The sequence below is a fragment of the Somniosus microcephalus genome, chromosome 34 (assembly GCF_052327205.1).
Source record: "Somniosus microcephalus isolate GS21.2 chromosome 34, FLI_Smic_1.0, whole genome shotgun sequence".
NCBI classification, from domain to species: Eukaryota; Metazoa; Chordata; class Chondrichthyes; order Squaliformes; family Somniosidae; genus Somniosus; species Somniosus microcephalus.
Genome location: NC_141020.1, coordinates 7,583,824 through 7,602,179, shown reverse-complemented (window position 1 = coordinate 7,602,179; position 18,356 = coordinate 7,583,824). Strand labels below are relative to the sequence as shown.

At 49.3% G+C, this 18,356-nt stretch overlaps 2 protein-coding genes across 3 annotated transcripts in view; one reads left to right on the top strand and one right to left on the bottom strand.

Annotated features, from left to right (window-relative positions):
• The first annotated feature begins 1,954 nt into the window (after positions 1–1,954).
• Positions 1,955–8,361, top strand: opa3 (outer mitochondrial membrane lipid metabolism regulator OPA3). The gene is made up of 2 exons (XM_085973311.1): positions 1,955–2,144; positions 7,906–8,361. The coding sequence occupies exons 1-2, from the start codon at positions 2,003–2,005 to the stop codon at positions 8,229–8,231; spliced, it is 468 nt and encodes a 155-aa protein (XP_085829437.1). The 5' UTR covers positions 1,955–2,002; the 3' UTR covers positions 8,232–8,361.
• Positions 8,362–12,536: 4,175 nt separating this feature from the next.
• Positions 12,537–18,356, bottom strand: part of ccdc61 (coiled-coil domain containing 61) — a 38,763-nt gene continuing 32,943 nt past the window's right edge. For both annotated transcript variants that reach the window (XM_085973309.1, XM_085973310.1), the window contains exon 14: positions 12,537–15,767. In XM_085973309.1, coding sequence (XP_085829435.1) covers positions 15,673–15,767 — 95 coding nt within the window. In that variant the 3' untranslated portion in view covers positions 12,537–15,672. The remainder of the gene's footprint in view (positions 15,768–18,356) is intronic.

Sequence of the window (18,356 nt, the reverse complement as noted above, 5' to 3'; positions counted from 1 at the left end):
GGGATACTTGCCTTCATTAGCCAAGGCATAGAGTATAAGAGCAGGGAGGTTATGATGGAACTGTACAAAACGCTAGTTAGGCCACAACTGGAATACTGTGTGCAGTTCTGGTCGCCAAACCCGCGACCTCTTCCACCTAGAAGGACAAGGGCAGCAGGCGCATGGGAACACCACCACCTCCAAGTTCCCCCGCAAGTCACACACCATCCTGACTTGGAAATATATCGGCTGTTCCTTCATCGTCGCTGGGTCAAACTCCTGGAACTCCCTCCCTAACAGCACACGGACTGCAGCGGTTCAAGAAGGCAGCTCACCACCACCTTCCCAAGGGCAATTAGGGGATGGGCAATAGATGCTGGCCTTGCCAGCAAACCCTGATCCCATAAACGAATATCTGCCTGTTTATTCTCTCCTCTTCTGCTTTGTTTCCTGCGCCCATTAAAAGGCTTGCACATCTTCCATTGTTGAAAAATTCTGAGGCTTTCACACCAACTTGCGTTTATTTATCGGCCTTTAACGGGTTCAAGTCCCACTCCAAGAGAACTGAGCACAAAAATCCAGGCTGACACTCCAGTGCAGTGCTGACGGAGTGCTGCACTGTCGGAGGTGCCGTCTTTCAGATGAGATGTTAAACTGAGGCCCCGTCTGCTCACTCAGGGAAGTAAAAGATCCCATGGCCACTATTTTGAAGAAGAGCAGGGGGAGTTCTCCCCGGTGTCCTGGGGCCAATATTTATCCCTCAATCAACATCACTGAAACAGATGATCCGGTCATTATCACATTGCTGTTTGTGTGAGCTTGCTGTGCGCAAATTGGCTGCCGCGTTTCCCACATTACAACAGCGACTCCACTTCAAAAAAAGTACTTCATTGGCCACTGTTTTGAAGAAGAGCACAACCAATTGAATTCTGTTATGTGCCAGCTGTAATTTTGTTGTGTGTGGGCTGTAACACCGCTAAGATTAATGGGTCCAGGCAGAGCGGGGTCGATGGGGGTTTTCGCTCCGGCTGCCTGCCTCTCTTCCGCGGCTATATCCGCACCCGGGTGCCCCTGGAGAGGCCTTCTGCGACCGCTGGGAACCAGAGGGATTGGAGTGGGTAATAGATAAAAGATAAAAGGAAAAAAGACTTGCATTTCTACAGCGCTTTTCACAACCTCAGGACATTCCAAAGCACTTTACAGCCAACGAAGTACTTTTTGAAGTGTAGTCACTGTTGTAATGTGGGAAACGCAGCAGCCAATTTGCGCACAGCAAGCTCCCACAAACAGCAATGTGATAATGACCAGATCATCTGTTTTTAGTGATGTTGATTGAGGGATAAATATTGGCCCCAGGACAGAACTCCCCCTGTTCTTCTTCAAAATAGTGGCCGTGGAATCTTTTACATGCACCAGACGGGGCCTCGGTTTAATGTCTCAGCTGAAAGACGGCACCTCCGACAGTGCGGCACTCCCTCAGCACCGCACTGGGAGTGTCAGCCTAGAATTTTGTGCTCAAGTCTCTGGATTGGGATTTGAAACCACACCCTTTTGACTCAGATGCGAGGGTTCTGCCCACTGAGCCACAGCTGAGACAGAACAGGAACAAAATTATAATTTGAAAAGGTGTTATTAGAATAAGGAATTCATTGTGCACAATCAATGGTAATGTGAGGGTTTAAGTGTTTCCGTTTAAGGATTATTCCTCCTAATTGATTGACTAGAACTCCTGTTGTTGTTGTGCTAGAAGAATTGGGGCGCTGGACCCTTTAAAGATCTTAATTGATGGACTGAGAGTTGGGGTGCGGCTTCTTTAATTATGCTAATTCATGGACCGAGAGTTGGGGCGCGGCTCCTTTAATTATGCTAATTGCTGGACTGAGAGTTGGGGCGTGGCTCCTTTAATTATGCTAATTCATGAACTGAGAGTTGGGGCGCGGCTCCTTTAAGTGGGTGGCCCCGCCCCATGACGTCACTAGGGGCGGCCGTTTTGGCGGGCGGAAGTGACGTTCGGTTGTCCGCCATGGTGGTCGGCGCCTTCCCCATCGCCAAGCTGCTGATGGTCGGCATCCGCCAGGTCAGCCGGCCGCTCGCCAACTCCCTCAAGTCCCACGCACGGCGGAGCCAATTCTTCAAAAACTACATCTGCCTGCCGCCGGCGCAGAGTGAGTACCGCCGCCGGGCCGGGGGGTGTGTCCGGAGCCTGAGGCGAGCAGGCCGCCAGCGGGAGTGCCTGTGATGGGCAGCCGCTTCGGCCAATGGGGTTAGAGGGGCGTGATTTAGTGGCCAATGAAGAGTTGTCTAAGCTAGATTGGCAGCCGCGTCAGCCAATGGAATTGGAGGGGCAGGGTTTATTGTCCCTTGAGATGAACAAGGCTGCGGGCCTGTTACGTGGGGGCGGGTTGTGTGATGGACAGCCGCGTTAGCCAATGGGCTTAGAGGGGCTACGTTTAACGACCAATGAGGAGCTGGGTCAGGTTGATTGGCCAATGGGATGAGAGAGGCGGGGTTTATTAAGCAAGTTTGACGGTCAGATCTGGTGGGCGGGCTGTGTAATAGGCAGCCGCATTAGCCAATGGCGTTAAAGAGGCTGCGTTTAACGACCAATGGGGAAGTTAGCAAAGTTGATGGGCATCTGTGGGGGCGGAGCTTCCATGGTTGGGTTGGTTGAGAGGCAGAATGTCACATTGAGATTGGTGAACAATGGAGAATCACAATAGAAAGACTTGCATTTCTATAGCGCCTTTCACGACCTCCTTTCTTCTTCTTAGGCAGTCCCTCGGAACCGAGGATGACTTGCTTCCACATTAAGAATGAGTTCTCAGGTGACTGATGAGTCCAATGCGAGACCTACAGTCTCTGTCACAGGTGGGGCAGATGGTGGTTGAAGGGGCGGGTGGGTGGGGTGCTTGGGTTTGACGTGCGCTCCTTCCGCTGCCTGCGCTTGGCTTCCCGCTTGCTTCCGGCAAAGAGACTCGAGGTGTGCGGTCTTTGGGCCAGGGATTCCCAGGTGTCATAGAAACAGAAGATAGGAGCAGGAGTAGGCCATTCGGCCCCTCGAGCCTGCTCCGCCATTTAATGAGATCATGGCTGATCATCCAAATTCAGTACCCTGTCCCTGCTTTCTCCCCATATCCCTTGATCCCTTTAGCCTTAAGAAATATATCCAACTCCTTCTTGAATATATTTAATGAATTGGCCTCCACTGCCTTCTGTGGTAGAGAATTCCACAGGTTCACCACACACTGGGTGAAGAAATTCCTCCTCATCTCTGTCCTAAATGGCCTACCCCTTATCTTTAGACTGTGACCCCTGGTTCTGGACTCCCCCGCCATCGGGAACATCCTTCCTGCATCTAGTCTGTCTAGCCCTGTGTCGGTGGGGATGTTGCACTTTTCCAAGGAGGCTTTGAGGGTGTCCTTGAAGTGTTTCCTCTGCCCACCTGGGGCTCTCTTGCCGTGTCGGAGCTCCGAGTAGAGCGCTTGTTTTGGGAGTCTCTTATCGGGCATGCGGACGATATGACCCGTCCATCGGAGCTGATCGAGCGTGGTCAAAGCTTCGATGCTGGGGATGTTGGCCTGAGTGAGAACACTGACGTTGGTGCGCCTATCCTGCCAATGGATTTACAGGATCTTGCGGAGGCAGCGTTGGTGGTACCTCTCCAGTGCTTTGAGGTGCCTGCTGTATATGGTCCATGTCTCTGAGGCATACAGCAGGGCGGGTATCACTGCTGCTCTGTAGACCATGAGCTTGGTGCCAGGTTTGAGGTCCTGGTCTTCAAACACACTCTTCCTCAGGCAACTGAAGGCGGTGTTGGACCTGGTCTTCGACGTCTGCCCTTGTTGACCGTAGGCTCCCGAGGTATCAAAAGTGGTCGACGTTGTCCAAGGCCTTGTCGTAGATTTTGATAATCGGGGGGCAGTACTGTGTGGCGGGGGCAGGTTGGTAGAGGACCTTTGTCTTACGGATGTTTAGTGTAAGGCCCATGCTCTCGCACTTGCATTTATACAGCGCCTTTCACAACCACCGGATATCTCAAAGCACTTTATAGCCAATGATGTACTTTTTGGAGCGTAGTCACTGTTGTAATGTTGGAGACACGGCAGCCAATTTACGCACAGCAAGCTCCCACAAACAGCAATGTGATAATGACCAGATTATCTGTTTTTTAGTGATGTTGGTTGAGGGATAAATATTGACACCGGGGAGAACTCCCCCTGCTTTTCTTCGAAATAGTGGCCGTGGGATCTTTTACATCCACCCGATAAACCGAGGCTCCGTCCGTTCGAACGTCTCATCCGAAAGACGGCACCTCCGACAGTGCAGCACTCCTTCAGTACTGCTCTGCGAGTGTCAGCCTAGTTTTACATGCTCAAGTCCCTGGAGTGGGACTTGAACCCACAACCTTCTGACTCAGGCGAGAGAGAGTGCTGCCCACTGAGCCACAGCTGACACTAAGATGATATAAGTGTAGAGGTAAGGAGACCAAAACTGTCCACAATACTCCAGGTGTGGTCTCACCAGGGCCCTATATAATTGCAGTAAGACGTCTTTACTCTTAGACGCAAATCCTCTTGTAATAAAGGCCAACATACTAATTGCTTGCTGTACCTGCATGTTAACTTTCAGTGATTTGTGTACAAGGACACCCAGGTCCCTCTGAACACCAACATTTCCCAATCTCTCACCACTTTAAAAAATACTCTGCTTTTCTATTTTTCCTACCAAAGTGGATAACTTCACATTTCTCCACATTATGTTCCATTTGCCATGTTCTTGCCCACTCACTTAACTTGTCTTTTTATTTTATTTGTTTATGGGATGTGGGCGTCGCTGGCAAGGCCAGCATTTATTGCCCATCCCTAGTTGCCCTCGAGAAGGTGGTGGTGAGCCGCCTTCCTGAACCGCTGCAGTCCGTGTGGTGAAGGTGCGCCCACAGTGCTGTTAGGGAGGGAGTTCCAGGATTTTGACCCAGCGACGATGAAGGAACGGCCGATATATTTCTAAGTCAGGATGGTGTGTGACTTGGAGGGGAACTTGGAGGTGGTGGTGTTCCCATGCGCCTGCTGCCCTTGTCCTTCTAGGTGGAAGAGGTCGTGGGTTTGGGAGGTGCTGCCGAAGAAGCCTTGGCGAGTTGCTGCAGTGCATCTTGTAGATGGTACACACTGCAGCCAGGGTGCGCCGGTGGTGGAGGGAGTGAATGTTTAAGGTGGTGGATGGGGTGCCAATCAAGCGGGCTGCTTAGTCCTGGATGGTGTCGAGCTTCTTGAGTGTTGTTGGAGCTGCACTCATCCAGGCAAGTGGAGAGTATTCCATCACACTCCTGACTTGTGCCTTGTAGATGGTGGAAAGGCTTTGGGGAGTTCAGGAGGCGAGACACTCGCCGCAGAATTCCCAGCCTCTGGCCTGCTCTTGTAGCCACGGTATTTATGTGGCTGGTCCAGTTAAGTTTCTGGTCAATGGTGACCCCCAGGATGTTGATGGTGGGGGATTCAGCGATGGTAATGCCATTGAATGTCAAGGGGAGGTGGTTGTCTAAATCCCCTTGAAGCCTCCTTGCATCCACCTCACAACTTACATTCCCACCTTGCTTTGTACCATCGGCAAACTTGGATATATTACATTTAGTCCCCTCATCCAAATCATTGACGTAGATTGTGAATAGCTGAGGCCCGGGGTAACATCCTCTCAGTATCTACCCTGTCAATCCCTGTAAGAATTTTATATGTTTCAATGAGATCACCTCTCATTCTTCTAAACTCTAAAGGGAATACAGACCTAGTCTACTAGATCTCTCCTCATCGGACAATCCCCTCATCCCAGGAATCTGTCTAGTGAACCTTTGTTACACTCCCTCTAAGGCAAGTATATCCTCCCTTAGTGAAATGAAGAGCACTGTGAAGGGAATCTCGCACTTGAATACCAAAGTACTGATGATGTTTTCAGTTTTCTTCCCTCTCGCTCGATTCCCTCAGACTCGTGCTGGGGTTCTGTTTCAGCTGGTAGGACTCTGGGTCCCCCGTTCAAGTTGCCGTTCTTTCCAAGTAAGGCTAGACAGTGAATGTCGGTTACCTATTCGACCAAGGAGGGCATCACAGGTTGACCCGATGCTGTCCGCTCCTGCACAGGGGCCTTTAGATAGTGACCAGGAGCAGAAGCCCTGGTTGGTGTTTTTTTAATTTAAAGTAATATAGGGTGTAGTCCACAGAAGCTGCAGCCCCAGCTGAGTGAGGCGCTAGTTCAACACACGACAACAACAACTGGTATTTATATAGTGCTTTAACGTAATAAAACATCCCAAGGTGCTTCACAGGAGTGTTATCAAAAAACAAAACAAAATTTGACACCAAACCTATAAAGAGATATTAGGACAGGTGACCATAGAAACATAGAAGATAGGAGCAGGAGTAGGCCATTCGGCCCCTCGAGCCTGCTCCGCCATTCAATGAGATCATGGCTGATCATCCAAATTCAGTACCCTGTCCCTGCTTTCTCCCCATATCCCTTGATCCCTTTAGCCTCAAGAAATATATCTAACTCCTTCTTGAATATATTTAATGAATTGGCCTCAACTGCCTTCTGTGGTAGAGAATTCCACAGGTTCACCACTCTCTGGGTGAAGAAATTCTTCCTCATCTCTGTCCTAAATGGCTTACCCCTTATCCTTAGACTGTGACCCCTGGTTCTGGACTCCCCCGCCATCGGGAACATCCTTCCTGCATCTAGTCTGTCTAGTCCTGTTAGAATTTTATAAGTTTCAATGAGATCCCCTCGCATTCTTCTAAAACTCCAGCGAGTATAAGCCCAATCGACCCAATCTCTCCTCATACGTCATTCCTGCCATCCCAGGTATCAGTCTGGTGAATCTTTGCTGCACTCCCTCCATGGCAAGAACATCCTCAGATAAGGTGACCAAAACCAAAAGCTTGGCCGAAGAGAGAGGCTTTAAGGAGCATCTTGGGGCCCTGGTGAGACCACACCTGGAGTATTGTATACAGTTTTGGTCTCCTTGCCGTAGAGGGAGTGCAACGAAGGTTCACCAGACTGGTTCCTGGGATGGGGGGATTGTCCTATGAGGAGAGATTGAGTAGACTAGGCCTACATTTTCTGGAGTTTAGAAGAATGAGAGGTGATCTCATTGAAACATACACAATTCTTACAGGGCTTGACAGGGTAGATGCAGGGAGGATGTTTCCCCTGGCTGGAGAGTCTAGAACCAGGGGCCACAGTCTCAGAATAAGGGGTCGGCCATTTAGGACAGAGATGGAGGAGGAATTTCTTCACTGAGGTTGGTGAATCTTTGGAATTCTCTACCCCAGAGGGCTGTGGAGGCTCAGTCGTTGAGTATATTCAAGACGGAGATCAATAGATTTTTGAATACTAAGGGAATCAAGGGATATGGGGATCAGGCGGGAAAGTGGAGATGAGGTCGATGATCAGCCATGATCTCACTGAATGGGAGCAGGCTCAAGGGGCCAAATGGCCGACTCCTGCTCCTAATTCTTATGTTCTTAAAGGAGGAGAGGTTTAAGGAGGGATTTCCAGATCTTAGGACCGAGGCAGCTGAAGGCACGGCTGCCAATGGTGGAGCGATTAAAATCGGGGATGTTCAAAAGGCCAGAACCGGTGGAGTGCAGAGACCTTTGGGTGGGTGGTGTAGGGCTGGAGGGGATTACAGAGATAGGGAGGGGGCGAGGAGGCCATGGAGGGATTTGAAAACAAGGATGAGAATTTGAAAATCGAGGCGTTGCTTAACTGGGGATGGATCCTGTGGTCTGCTGGTCTGACTGGTACAGTACCATACTGGGTGGTGGAGATTTACCTTCCCTTTAAATTGGCAGAATGTTCCTGGTAATAACTACTAGCGAGAGGATGCTAGAGAGAGAGATCTCATTGTAGCCTCACCACATGTTCTTTCTGTTGCAGCCTATCACTGGTTCGAAATGAAGACAAAGATGAGGATCATGGGGTTTAAAGGCGCTCACGTCCAACCCTTAAGCGAGGAGGTGGCGGCCGACCTGGGCGCGGAACTCCTGGGAGAGGCGATTGTGTTTATTGTCGGAGGGGCTTGCGTCCTGGCGGAATTCACTAGGCAGTCCTCCAACAGCGCCAGAAAGGAAGAGGAGCTCAGCAGCACGCTGCAGAGCCTGGAGCAGCAGATCGCACAGCTCTCCTTGACTGTTGAAGAACTCGATGCCCGGGTGCGCGAAAATAACCGCCTTGTCCATTCGCTCCCGAGTGCCTCGAAATAGCACTCGGAACTGACACTCGAGAGGGGAAAGGGTAAAATCCGTCGCTGGGGATGGAAGTTGTCCCATTTCAGACTTCTGCTTGGGTTAAAGAGCCGCACTGACAAGTGGGTAGGGGGGTGGTGGGGGGGTGGGTGTGGGGTGGGGGGGGGGGGGTGGGCAGAGAAGCTGAAGTGCTGATGGTTAAATAATTGCTCGCTGTGAATCTGCCGCATTTAAACATCCGCTTGCACGTGTTGCTGGTGTAAATGGTCTTGCCCCGTTTGTTGTATGCGCATGCCTGCATTCACGGCTGCATCAGAGCGGTTGTTTGCGCTGTAGTCACGGGCGTGACGAGCAGCGTGTGTGACGCCTGCCTTGGGCCCATTTAATGGTTTGTCAATCATGCAAGTTTAAATTCTGCCGCGGTGTTTCGAAACCTCCCCCCCCCCCCCCCCCCCCCCAACCCCAAAGTTAAGGCACTGTACGTTAAAAGCGCTGGCGAGTATCTGGAGGTTAGAGGTGCCCGCAGCTCGATCAACGGATCGAGCCAGCCAGTGAAGAGCATCGTCTCGCCATGGTCAGGAAACTGCATCAGTAACCCGCCGACCCACCGAATGCGAGCAAAGCGAATCCTGCGCCGGTGCCTGCCGTCGGGAAAACCGCGTGGCCTTTTGGGGATTTGGGTGGAATGGGATGTTCCAGCGCGCGAAGCTTCCGCGTTGCGTTTTTTTCCCCCCCCTGCCCTGCTTCCCCCTCCTGCAACGTTTCGTTCTGCCTACACTTGGAACGCAGCAGCCACCCGAATTGAAAAAATGGATGGTCCTACAAAGAAGCGTATCTCACACCATTTAAATTGTGCCAAGCGTGGGTTTATCATTCCTGTAGCCTTTGGTACCAACACACTAAACGCGGCCAGCGACAACATTGCAAAATAAAAAAAGGTTGATTTCTCGGGACAGACTCCAAGGGAATGTTGGCACAAAGTGACGATCTGCTATCCCCACAGCCTCCGATAGGGAACGGACTTTATAGTTGCCCACCTTCTGATCTCTCTTTGTATTGCAGCTCAGTACACAAGCTGGTTCCCCAAAAAAGAAAAGACTCGAATCCTTGTTCCGATAGTTTTGTACGACTGAGTGGGACCCTCGTCCTGCAGAGACGGTGCTAACTTAATTGAAAATAAAAACTAAAATCTTGTTTCATAACTTCTGCTGGAATTATAAACTCCAGCATTTTAAACGAGTTGGATTTGATTCCCATTCTATTGGCTGTGGTGTAGTGTGTGAATGGATTGAGGCCCCCCTCCCCGCTTAGTGTTGTGAGGATTTTAACAAAGTGCTTGTGGAGTGTGTGTACTACTCCCATCAGTGAGAGCTGTGACAATCACTCCGCAGCACACCGCCTTTCCAAATCTGCGGTTTTAACCCGACGAGCATTTTGAGTTGTGTAGTACTTCTGCCGAGAGGTGAAGAATCAAGGCCGCACTCATACCACCATTTTGGCTCAGAAACCAGTCGGAGATCGGGAACGGGAAATGGCTGGGGGGATTATTTCCGCTTTGCAGTCAGGTGTCGGGTCGGGTGCTGCATTTACACTATAACCCAGCTTGTATTGTAAGTGTACCCCGAGTATTGCGTTGGCTTAAGTGTGCGTTCGCCAGGCTGAATAAATCTACAGCTGTGGAGACCAAATTGTGACTTCCAATGGTGTATTGGTACCAAACAGGCCAGTGACTACACACATATTTTCACTGCACTAATATTTTAGTGTTACAGCTTTATTAACACTGCACCAGCTAGGAGTGGAGTGTAAAATGATCTGGAGCAGTGCACACACAAACTTCACCTGCGTGTTGGGGGCTTGTCTCTAACCTATTGTTTATACGCTTCACTATGGCTGTGAAAGTGTTTTGCTATTGGGAAAAGCCCCTCTCAATGGTACAGAATGGTGTAGCAGTCATGGAACTTCACAAGTCTATTTTGCACAAAAGATCCAGTGGGAAAACCCCTTCTCCCAGCCACTGAGCGGATGGGGCAGGAGGCTGGAAAATGCGAGCCCTTCCCCCCCCCCCCCCCCGAGGGTAATTCTGTTTTCCTCGAGGGACGTTTAGTGCTGGAGGATGGAACACTTTCCCTTTCAGGCGCTCCTGGGCTCGGGTAAGCTGCAGGATAAATCTCTCTGCGCTGTCCCATCAACCATTCCCAGGTCAGTGCGCTATGGTTAGACGCAGAGGAAAGCTCGGTCCACACTGCCCCACCGAGCACTCTTCAGTGTAATGCAGAGTAAAGGCCCCTCTACCCTGCTCCAACAACGAATCTCGGGAGAGATGCAGGATTTCTGCCCGAAATGTTCAGCTGTCTCGAAGATGCTGACTATCCTATACTTAGAATATCTAATCAAAATACTGTAAGTTTCTGGAGATGAAATGGTTAGGGTTCGTATGTCTTTTCCCCTCTACCTTTTAGCTGAATTTCAGTGAACTGTGTCGTCACACCGCAGCTTCCTCGTTAGGGATGTAATAGCAAAATACTGCGGATGCTGGAAATCTGAAATAACAATAGAAAATGCTGGAAATACTCAGCAGGCCAGGCAGCATCCGTGGAGAGAGAAACAGGGTTAACGTTTCAGGTCTGGGACCCTTCATCAGAACTGGAAAAAGCTGGAGATGTGACATATTAAGCAGGCGCAGAGACGGGAGGGGGGTTAGGAGGGGAGGAAGGAATTGAAAGAACATCCTGTGAAAATGTTGCAAATGGGAATGGCAAAATCATACAGCATGAAAAATGGGGGCAGGGATTATCTGAAACTGTTGAACTCAATATTGAGTCCGGCAGGCTGTAAAGTGCCTAATCGAAAGATGAGGTGCTGTTCCTCGAGCTTCCGTGGAACAATGTAATAGGCCGAGGTCAGAGTGGGAGTGAAGCGATCTCTCTGTCCTCGGCCTATTACATTGTTCCAATGAAGCTCAACGTAAGCTCGAGGAACAGCACCTCACCTTTCGATTAGGTTCGTGTTGGTTCGTGGACGTGTACGTGCTCGGGACATCCTGCTGAAGGAGTGAAGCAGAGTGTTTGAGGAGAATTGTTTTACAAATGATCCTTCTACTCCCTGCCAAGTTCCCCTCTCAATCTTACTGGATGCCATGACTGATCTCAAGGACCCATCTCTCCAGTTGTGCTTTTAATAATCTACCTGAATGCAAAGTAGTAATTTTGTATTTGCTTGTATGGGACCTTGCTGTGCACAATACCTGCCACCACACTTAAAACAGTAACTGCACCTTAATCCATTCTAGATTGGGCTGTGTGAGGGAAGTGTTCCGATGCTACACAAGTTTGTTTTCTCATTGCACCCTTGGTTACGGTTTGGGTAACATCTCTCAGTCCCGTACGTCCTTCAATACCAGCGACCTAAAAACTGCAGGGCTGTTTTGTTGTTGAAGTTTTTGAGGATGTGAGACCCTGTACAGAACCAAATGGGGAAAAGATTGGCCTTTGATGCAGTAAAAAAGTGCCAGTAATGAATCAAGTAAAACTCCTGCACAGTTTAAAACCTTGACCCTAGTTTGAGTATTGTAATGTCAGTCCCTTTGGAAAATTACATAGTATGTACAGCACAAAAACAGGCCATGTGGCCCAACTTATCCCTGCTAATGTTTATGCTCTACACAAGCCTCCTCCCACCCCTCTTCATCTCACCCCATCAGTGTAACCTATTCCTTTCTCCCTCGAGCATTATCCAGCTTCCCCTTAAATGCATCTACGCTATTTGCCTCAACTACCTGTGGTAGCGAGTTCCACATTCTCGCCACTCTCCGGGTGAAGAAGTTTCTCCTGAATTCCTTATTGGATTTATTAGTGACTATCTTATATTTACGGCCCCTAGTTTTGGGCTTCTCCATATTCTAATTCAATGGTCAGGCCACTGTTGAATTAATGTTTCATCTACAAGATCCAGGACAAAGCAGCCCGCTTGATTGGCACCCCATCCACCACCTTAAACATTCACTCCCTCCACCACCGGCGCACCGTGGCTGCAGTGTGTACCATCTACAAGATGCACTGCAGCAACTCGCCAAGACGAAGTATCATAACACATACCCAGTATCACTTTAAAATTATTAGGCTGATTCCACCTCTGTTACAGATCAAATAAGCATATTCTGTGCCTGTCACACACGAGTATTGTCAGCACCTCAGTTTCTCCTCCCGTCTCCTGCCTCGAGCGGTCTCCGCTCACACCCAAGATTACAAAGCACGTGTGCAGAGCGCCACTAGTTGATGACGGTGCAAGCAGTGAGTGTGTGTGGTCTCGGCAAAGCGGTGATTTTGTTTTAATAAAAGATTTATTTACAAAACGATTGTAAAATCAGTACAAATAAAATCTATTGATGAGTGATTGTGTTTCAAATTTTACATAATATAAAGCTTCAGCTGTCAAGGGTTTCTACAGAGCATGCTCAAAATGACAGTAAATTACAGCCGTCGGTCAAACCACTCGTAGCACAGTACCTGCTCCTGATGGTGCCATCGGGAGAAGGCTAGGGAGAGGATCAGAACCTGGCAGACAGAGAAAGCTGGTGACGGGTCTGAAAGTGGAAGCAGTTTGCCAACATCTACCACCACACAGGCTTACTAAACCTACAAATAAAATAAACCCAGGCAGGCAGACAGTCCAGTCCCAGTTCACTTTATACACCTGCTTGCAAGCCTTGTAGTAGCTTGGCAAGGTTTTTTTTTTTAAGGGAAAAAGTGCTGCAAGTCCGATACAAAGTTTGGAACCGTGCAGCAATCACAGCAGCAGTGTCCCACCTGCAATGTTAACCGTAGGTGCGGACACAACTGCTGAGCATTATTTCAGATCGAGAGTGTCGCGTCACGCCACAGGAGTGGGACAGCTACAGCGAGCAGGTTACCGGATTGTCCGTAAACGCAGGCACACGAGATAAATGCACCCCGCCGTCCAACTCGGGGCGAGGGGATCAAGCCGCGACAAATCATGTGGGGGTCTTGTAACGGTGGCGCTGTTCAAAGGGCCGCGCCCAAAAACACTGCAATGCATCTACTGACAAAAAGGGAGCTCGCGCAGCCCCAGATATTCCGCAGCATTAAAAGGCCCACCGCTCCCATCGACAGCAATGCCTCAGCTGGCAGGTTTGCATGAATGAGGATTGGCGCTGAACCGAGTTCACCCAAAACGCTACACAGACCTGGAAGGTTTCTTGCATTTATAACAGCGCCTTTCACGACCACAGGACGTCCCAAAGCTCTTTACAGCCAATTAAGTACTTTTTGAAGTGTAGTCATTGTTTTAAGGCTAATGGGATCAAGGGATATGGGGAGAAGGCAGGGACAGGGTACTGAATTTGGATGATCAGCCATGATCTCATTAAATGGCGGAGCGGGCTAGAGGGGCCAAATGGCCTACTCCTGCTCCTATCTTCTATGTTTAATGTAGAAAATGCGGCAGCCAATTTGTGCACAGCAAGCTCCCACAAACAAATATGATAATGGCCAGATCATTTATTTTAAAGTGATGTTGATTGAGGGATAAATATTGACCAGGACACCGGGGGAGAACTCCCCTGCTCTTCTTTGACTAGTGGCCGTGGGATCTTTTACGTCCACCTGAGAGAGCAGACGGGGCCTCGGTTTAATGTCTCATCCGAAAGACGGCACCTCCGACAGTGCAGCACTCCCTCAGTACCGCACTGGCGTGTCAGCCTAGATTTTTGTGCTTAAGTCCCTGGAGTGGGGAACTTGAACCCACAACCTTCTGACTCCGAGGCGAGAGGGTGCTACCAATGGCTGACTCGCGGAAAAGAGGAATCTTAAAATGGGGATTCAGTTTGTAGAGGGTTTCTTGAACGAAGGAGCAAAGTTTGAAGTACTGGACCCAGTCGTGGGGTTTTAGGCACTTTTAATAAAAGAATCGCTGATGGTGCTTGCAAGCACAGAGCAGACTGCCATCCAGCCAGTGGTACCAGAGACCCTGGCACTGTCACCCATTACTCACCCCAGGCCTGGCCTCTGCACCACACACCTCAAACTCAGGCCAACACTTCCAGTCCCACCCAAAACACTTCCACAACGACATTTTTACGAGGCAACACAATTTATCCCACGTTCACGAATTAAGTCCAGCCTACATCCCACAGCTCATTGCATTTACCTCGAAAAAGCAATTAAAAATACGAATAAAACGCAAGTTTAAATGCGACACGGATCGGATCAGGTCAAAATGGTGCAGGAACTGCGCCAGACCGCACCTGGAACACTGTATCCAGCTCTGGTCACCGGCCGCGACACACAAGAGAGACATTTGAGAGCTGGAGGCAGTGCGGAGAAGAGAGTCAAAGGTCTGAGTTGACTGGAAAGACTTGGGGCTTCGGAGTGGTAACCTTATTGGAGACATAAGAGAAAGTTAAAAAGGGAATGGTAAAATGCGGAGTATTACTTTAAATCACATTGCCAGAGCGGGACAACAGTGGGGGTGGGGGGGGGGCACGGGTGCAAACAAGTACAGGGTAAATTCTGGAGTGATATTAGGGAATTCTTCAGAATGCTGAACAGATGGAACGGCAAAGGTGAAAACTCTGGAAACTAGTGTATGCTAAAATGAGGACACGTTCTGGAAGGATGAATTTAGATGGACTGAATGGCCTTCCTCCGTAATAGTGAAGTGAATCTCTGGAGATCACAAAGTCTGTCAACGTCATGCTGCTATCTTGCCTTCTAATATGCATTGTGACACTGCCTCCATGCAATATTTCACTGAATGGGCTTTAAATCCGGTATTGGAGCTTTCCACCGATCGGGAACACGCACCTTCTTCCCCGTGAAGCTCGAATGCCTGTGCTCGTCATAACCGGGGAAATCTAGCATTCGATAATTCCGCACTCAGCTCCGGGAGCAGTGCATAGGACACAGCAGGTGGGAAAGAATCACACCTCCTATTAATGTGAGAAAAACTGGCCGGGCGTCAAACGTTCTCGAATGTTTTCACCAGCCACATGGTCCTGACCTCCCAAGTAAGGATAGTCAACCATCAAGATATTTGTCACCCTCTCGCTCCAACTACAGGATAGTCTGTGTTGACCACTTGCAGGAGCTCAGGAGGAATCATGGCCAGGAACTGCACGCACCCGTGGTTTGCGAAATAGTGCGACAGCCACATTAAGGCGACACGGCACTCAAATGCTCACCACTGCCCAGAAACTTAGCCCATTTTTTTTTACCTTCCTATTTACAATAAATTAACACTCAGTCCTGCCATCTAGTTCTAGAAAAGGTGAAAGCCCCATTTAGTCCATGCCGGCTTGGCTGATCCTGTCCTGGGTCAGGCAGATGCGGTGATCGCTGTGGGCAGGCTGCGTGTCTGCTCCCACTCAATCTTACCCCCTCCCCTCCCCTTGGTGATGTGTTTGTCGTCCGGCGTCTGACTGAAGGACACGCCGCTCCGCTCACTCGGTCCGTGCGCCCAGCTTCTTCATGTACTCCTGCAACGCGTTGAGTCTGGCATCGATTTCAGAAAGGTCGCACGAGTCCAAATAATTTTCTGGAGAGAAAACACAAAAATGGCCTTGAGCGGAGAGCTTTTTATGCATTTAGATAATTTCACCGTTGCAAATCGAACTGGGCATCAGGAGCTGCACTAAATAGATCAATTGTTTTGTTGCTTTCCTTGCAGATTCCCTGAGCTATAGCTTCTGCACCAGATCGGCACAGCCGGCCAACTAGGGGTGACAACTCCTTTTTCCCATTCCTCCCTCCGACAGGCATCTCCCACCCATCAGTGCGGCTGAGATCAGGGGTTCAAGGATGCACAAAGCCCGCGTCTCGCCATGACACGGCACCACCCAGCTACATAGAATGGCCTTTATTGCAAGGGGGGGGTGGGGGTTGGGGTATAAGAGTAAGGAAGTCTTGCTACAATTGGTACTGGACCTAATTCTAGGGAATGTAGCCGGGCAAGTGGTGGAAGTGTCAGTAGGAGAGCATTTTGGCGACAGTGACCATAATTCGGTGAGATTTAAGGTGGTCATGGAAAAAGACAAAGACGGCCCGGAAATAAGGGTTCTAAATTGGGGGAAGGCCGATTTTAATATGATAAGGCAGGATCTGGCAAAAGTGGACTGGGAGCAGGTACTTATAGGAAAATCCACATCAAAGCAGTGGGAGACTTTCAGAAGGGAAATAGAGAGAGTACAACGCCAACATGTTCCCGTAAAGGTCAAGGGTGGGACCAACAAGCAAAGGGAACCTTGGATGACAAGGGATATACAAAAATGCATTAGGAAAAAAAGGGGGGCTTTTGGCAGTTACAAAAGACTAAAGACGGAGGAAGCCCTAGAGGAGTATAAAAAGTGCAGGGGCATACTTAAAAAAGAAATTAGGAGAGCGAGGAGGGGCCATGAAATAACACTGGCGAGCAAAATAAAGGAAAATCCTAAGATGTTTTATAAGTATATTAAGGGCAAGAGGATAACCAGGGAAAGGGTAGGGCCCATTAGGGACCAAAGTGGCAATCTGTGTGTAGAGCCAGATGATGTAGGCGGGGTTTTAAATGAATTTTTTGCATCTGTGTTCACTATGGAGAAAGACGATGTAGACATAGAAATCGGGCAAGGGGACTGTGATATACTTGAACATATTAGCATCAAGAGGGAAGAGGTACTAGAGGTTTTAGCAGGCCAAAAAGTGGATAAATCCCCAGGCCCGGACGAGATGTATCCCAGGCTGCTGTGTGAGGCAAAGGAGGAGATTGCAGGGGCTCTGACACAAATTTTCAGAACCTCTCTGGCCACAGGGGATGTACCAGAGGACTGGAGAACAGCTAACGTAGTACCATTATTCAAGAAGGGTAGCAGGGATAAACCAGGAAATTACAGGCCAGTGAGCCTAACATCTGTGGTAGGGAAATTATTGGAAAAGATTCTGAGGGACAAAATTAGTCTCCACTTGGAGAGGCAAAGACTAATCGGGGATAGTCAGCATGGCTTTGTCAAGGGTAAATCATGTCTGACCAATCTGATTGAATTTTGAGAGGGGGTGACTAGGTGTGTGGATGAAGGAAATGCTGTGGATGTGGTATACATGGACTTCAGTAAGGCTTTTGACAAAGTCCCGCATAGGAGACTGGTCAAGAAGGTAAGAGCCCATGGGATCCAGGGTGCCTTGGCACATTGGATCCTAAACTGGCTGAGTGGCAGGAGGCAGAGGGTGATGGTCGAAGGTTGCTTTTGTGACTGGAAGCCTGTGTCCAGTGGGGTACCTCAGGGATCGGTGCTGGGTCCCTTGCTGTTTGTGATCTACATAAATGATTTGGAGGAGAATGTAAAAGGTATGATCAGTAAGTTCGCAGATGACACGAAAATTGGTGGGGTGGTAAATTGCGAGGAGGAAAGCCTCAGGCTACAGGACAATATAAACGGGTTGGTCAGATGGGCGGAAAAGTGGCAAATGGAATTTAACCCTGAAAAGTGCGAGGTGATGCATTTTGGACGGACAAATAAGGCAAGGGAATACACAATGAGTGGTAGGACCCTAGGAAGTACAGAGGGTCAGAGGGACCTTGGTGTACATGTACATAGATCCCTGAAGGCAGCGGAACAGGTAGATAAGGTGATTAAAAAGGCATATGGGATACTTGCCTTCATTAGCCGAGACATAGAATATAAGAGCAGGGAGGTTATGATGGAGCTGTACAAAACGCTGGTAAGGCCACAGCTGGAGTACTGTGTGCAGTTCTGGTCGCCTCACTATAGGAAGGATGTGATTGCATTGGAGAGGGTGCAGAGGAGATTTACCAGGATGTTACCTGGGCTGGAGCGCCTCAGCTATGAAGAAAGACTGAACAGGCTGGGGTTGTTTTCCTTGGAGCAAAGAAGGCTGAGGGGGGACCTGATTGAGGTGTACAAAATGATGAGGGGCATAGATAGGGTAAAGAGGAACTTTTCCCCTTAGTAGGGGGGTCAATAACAAGGGGGCATAGATTCAAGGTAAGGGGCAGGAGGTTTAGAGGGGATTTGAGGAGGAACTTTTTCACCCAGAGGGTGGTTGGAGTCTGGAACTCACTGCCTGAAAGGGTGGTAGAGGCAGGAACCCTCACAACATTCAAGAAGCATTTGGATGAGCACTTGAAATG

What these genes read in the sequence shown, in the direction of transcription:
- opa3 (XM_085973311.1), top strand. Translation starts at nt 2,003, where the DNA reads ATGGTGGTCGGCGCCTTCCCCATCGCCAAGCTGCTGATGGTCGGCATC. An exon ending in CTGCCTGCCGCCGGCGCAGA is followed by an intron (nt 2,145 to 7,905) that starts GTGAGTACCGCC and finishes TTTCTGTTGCAG; the next exon opens with CCTATCACTGGTTCGAAATG.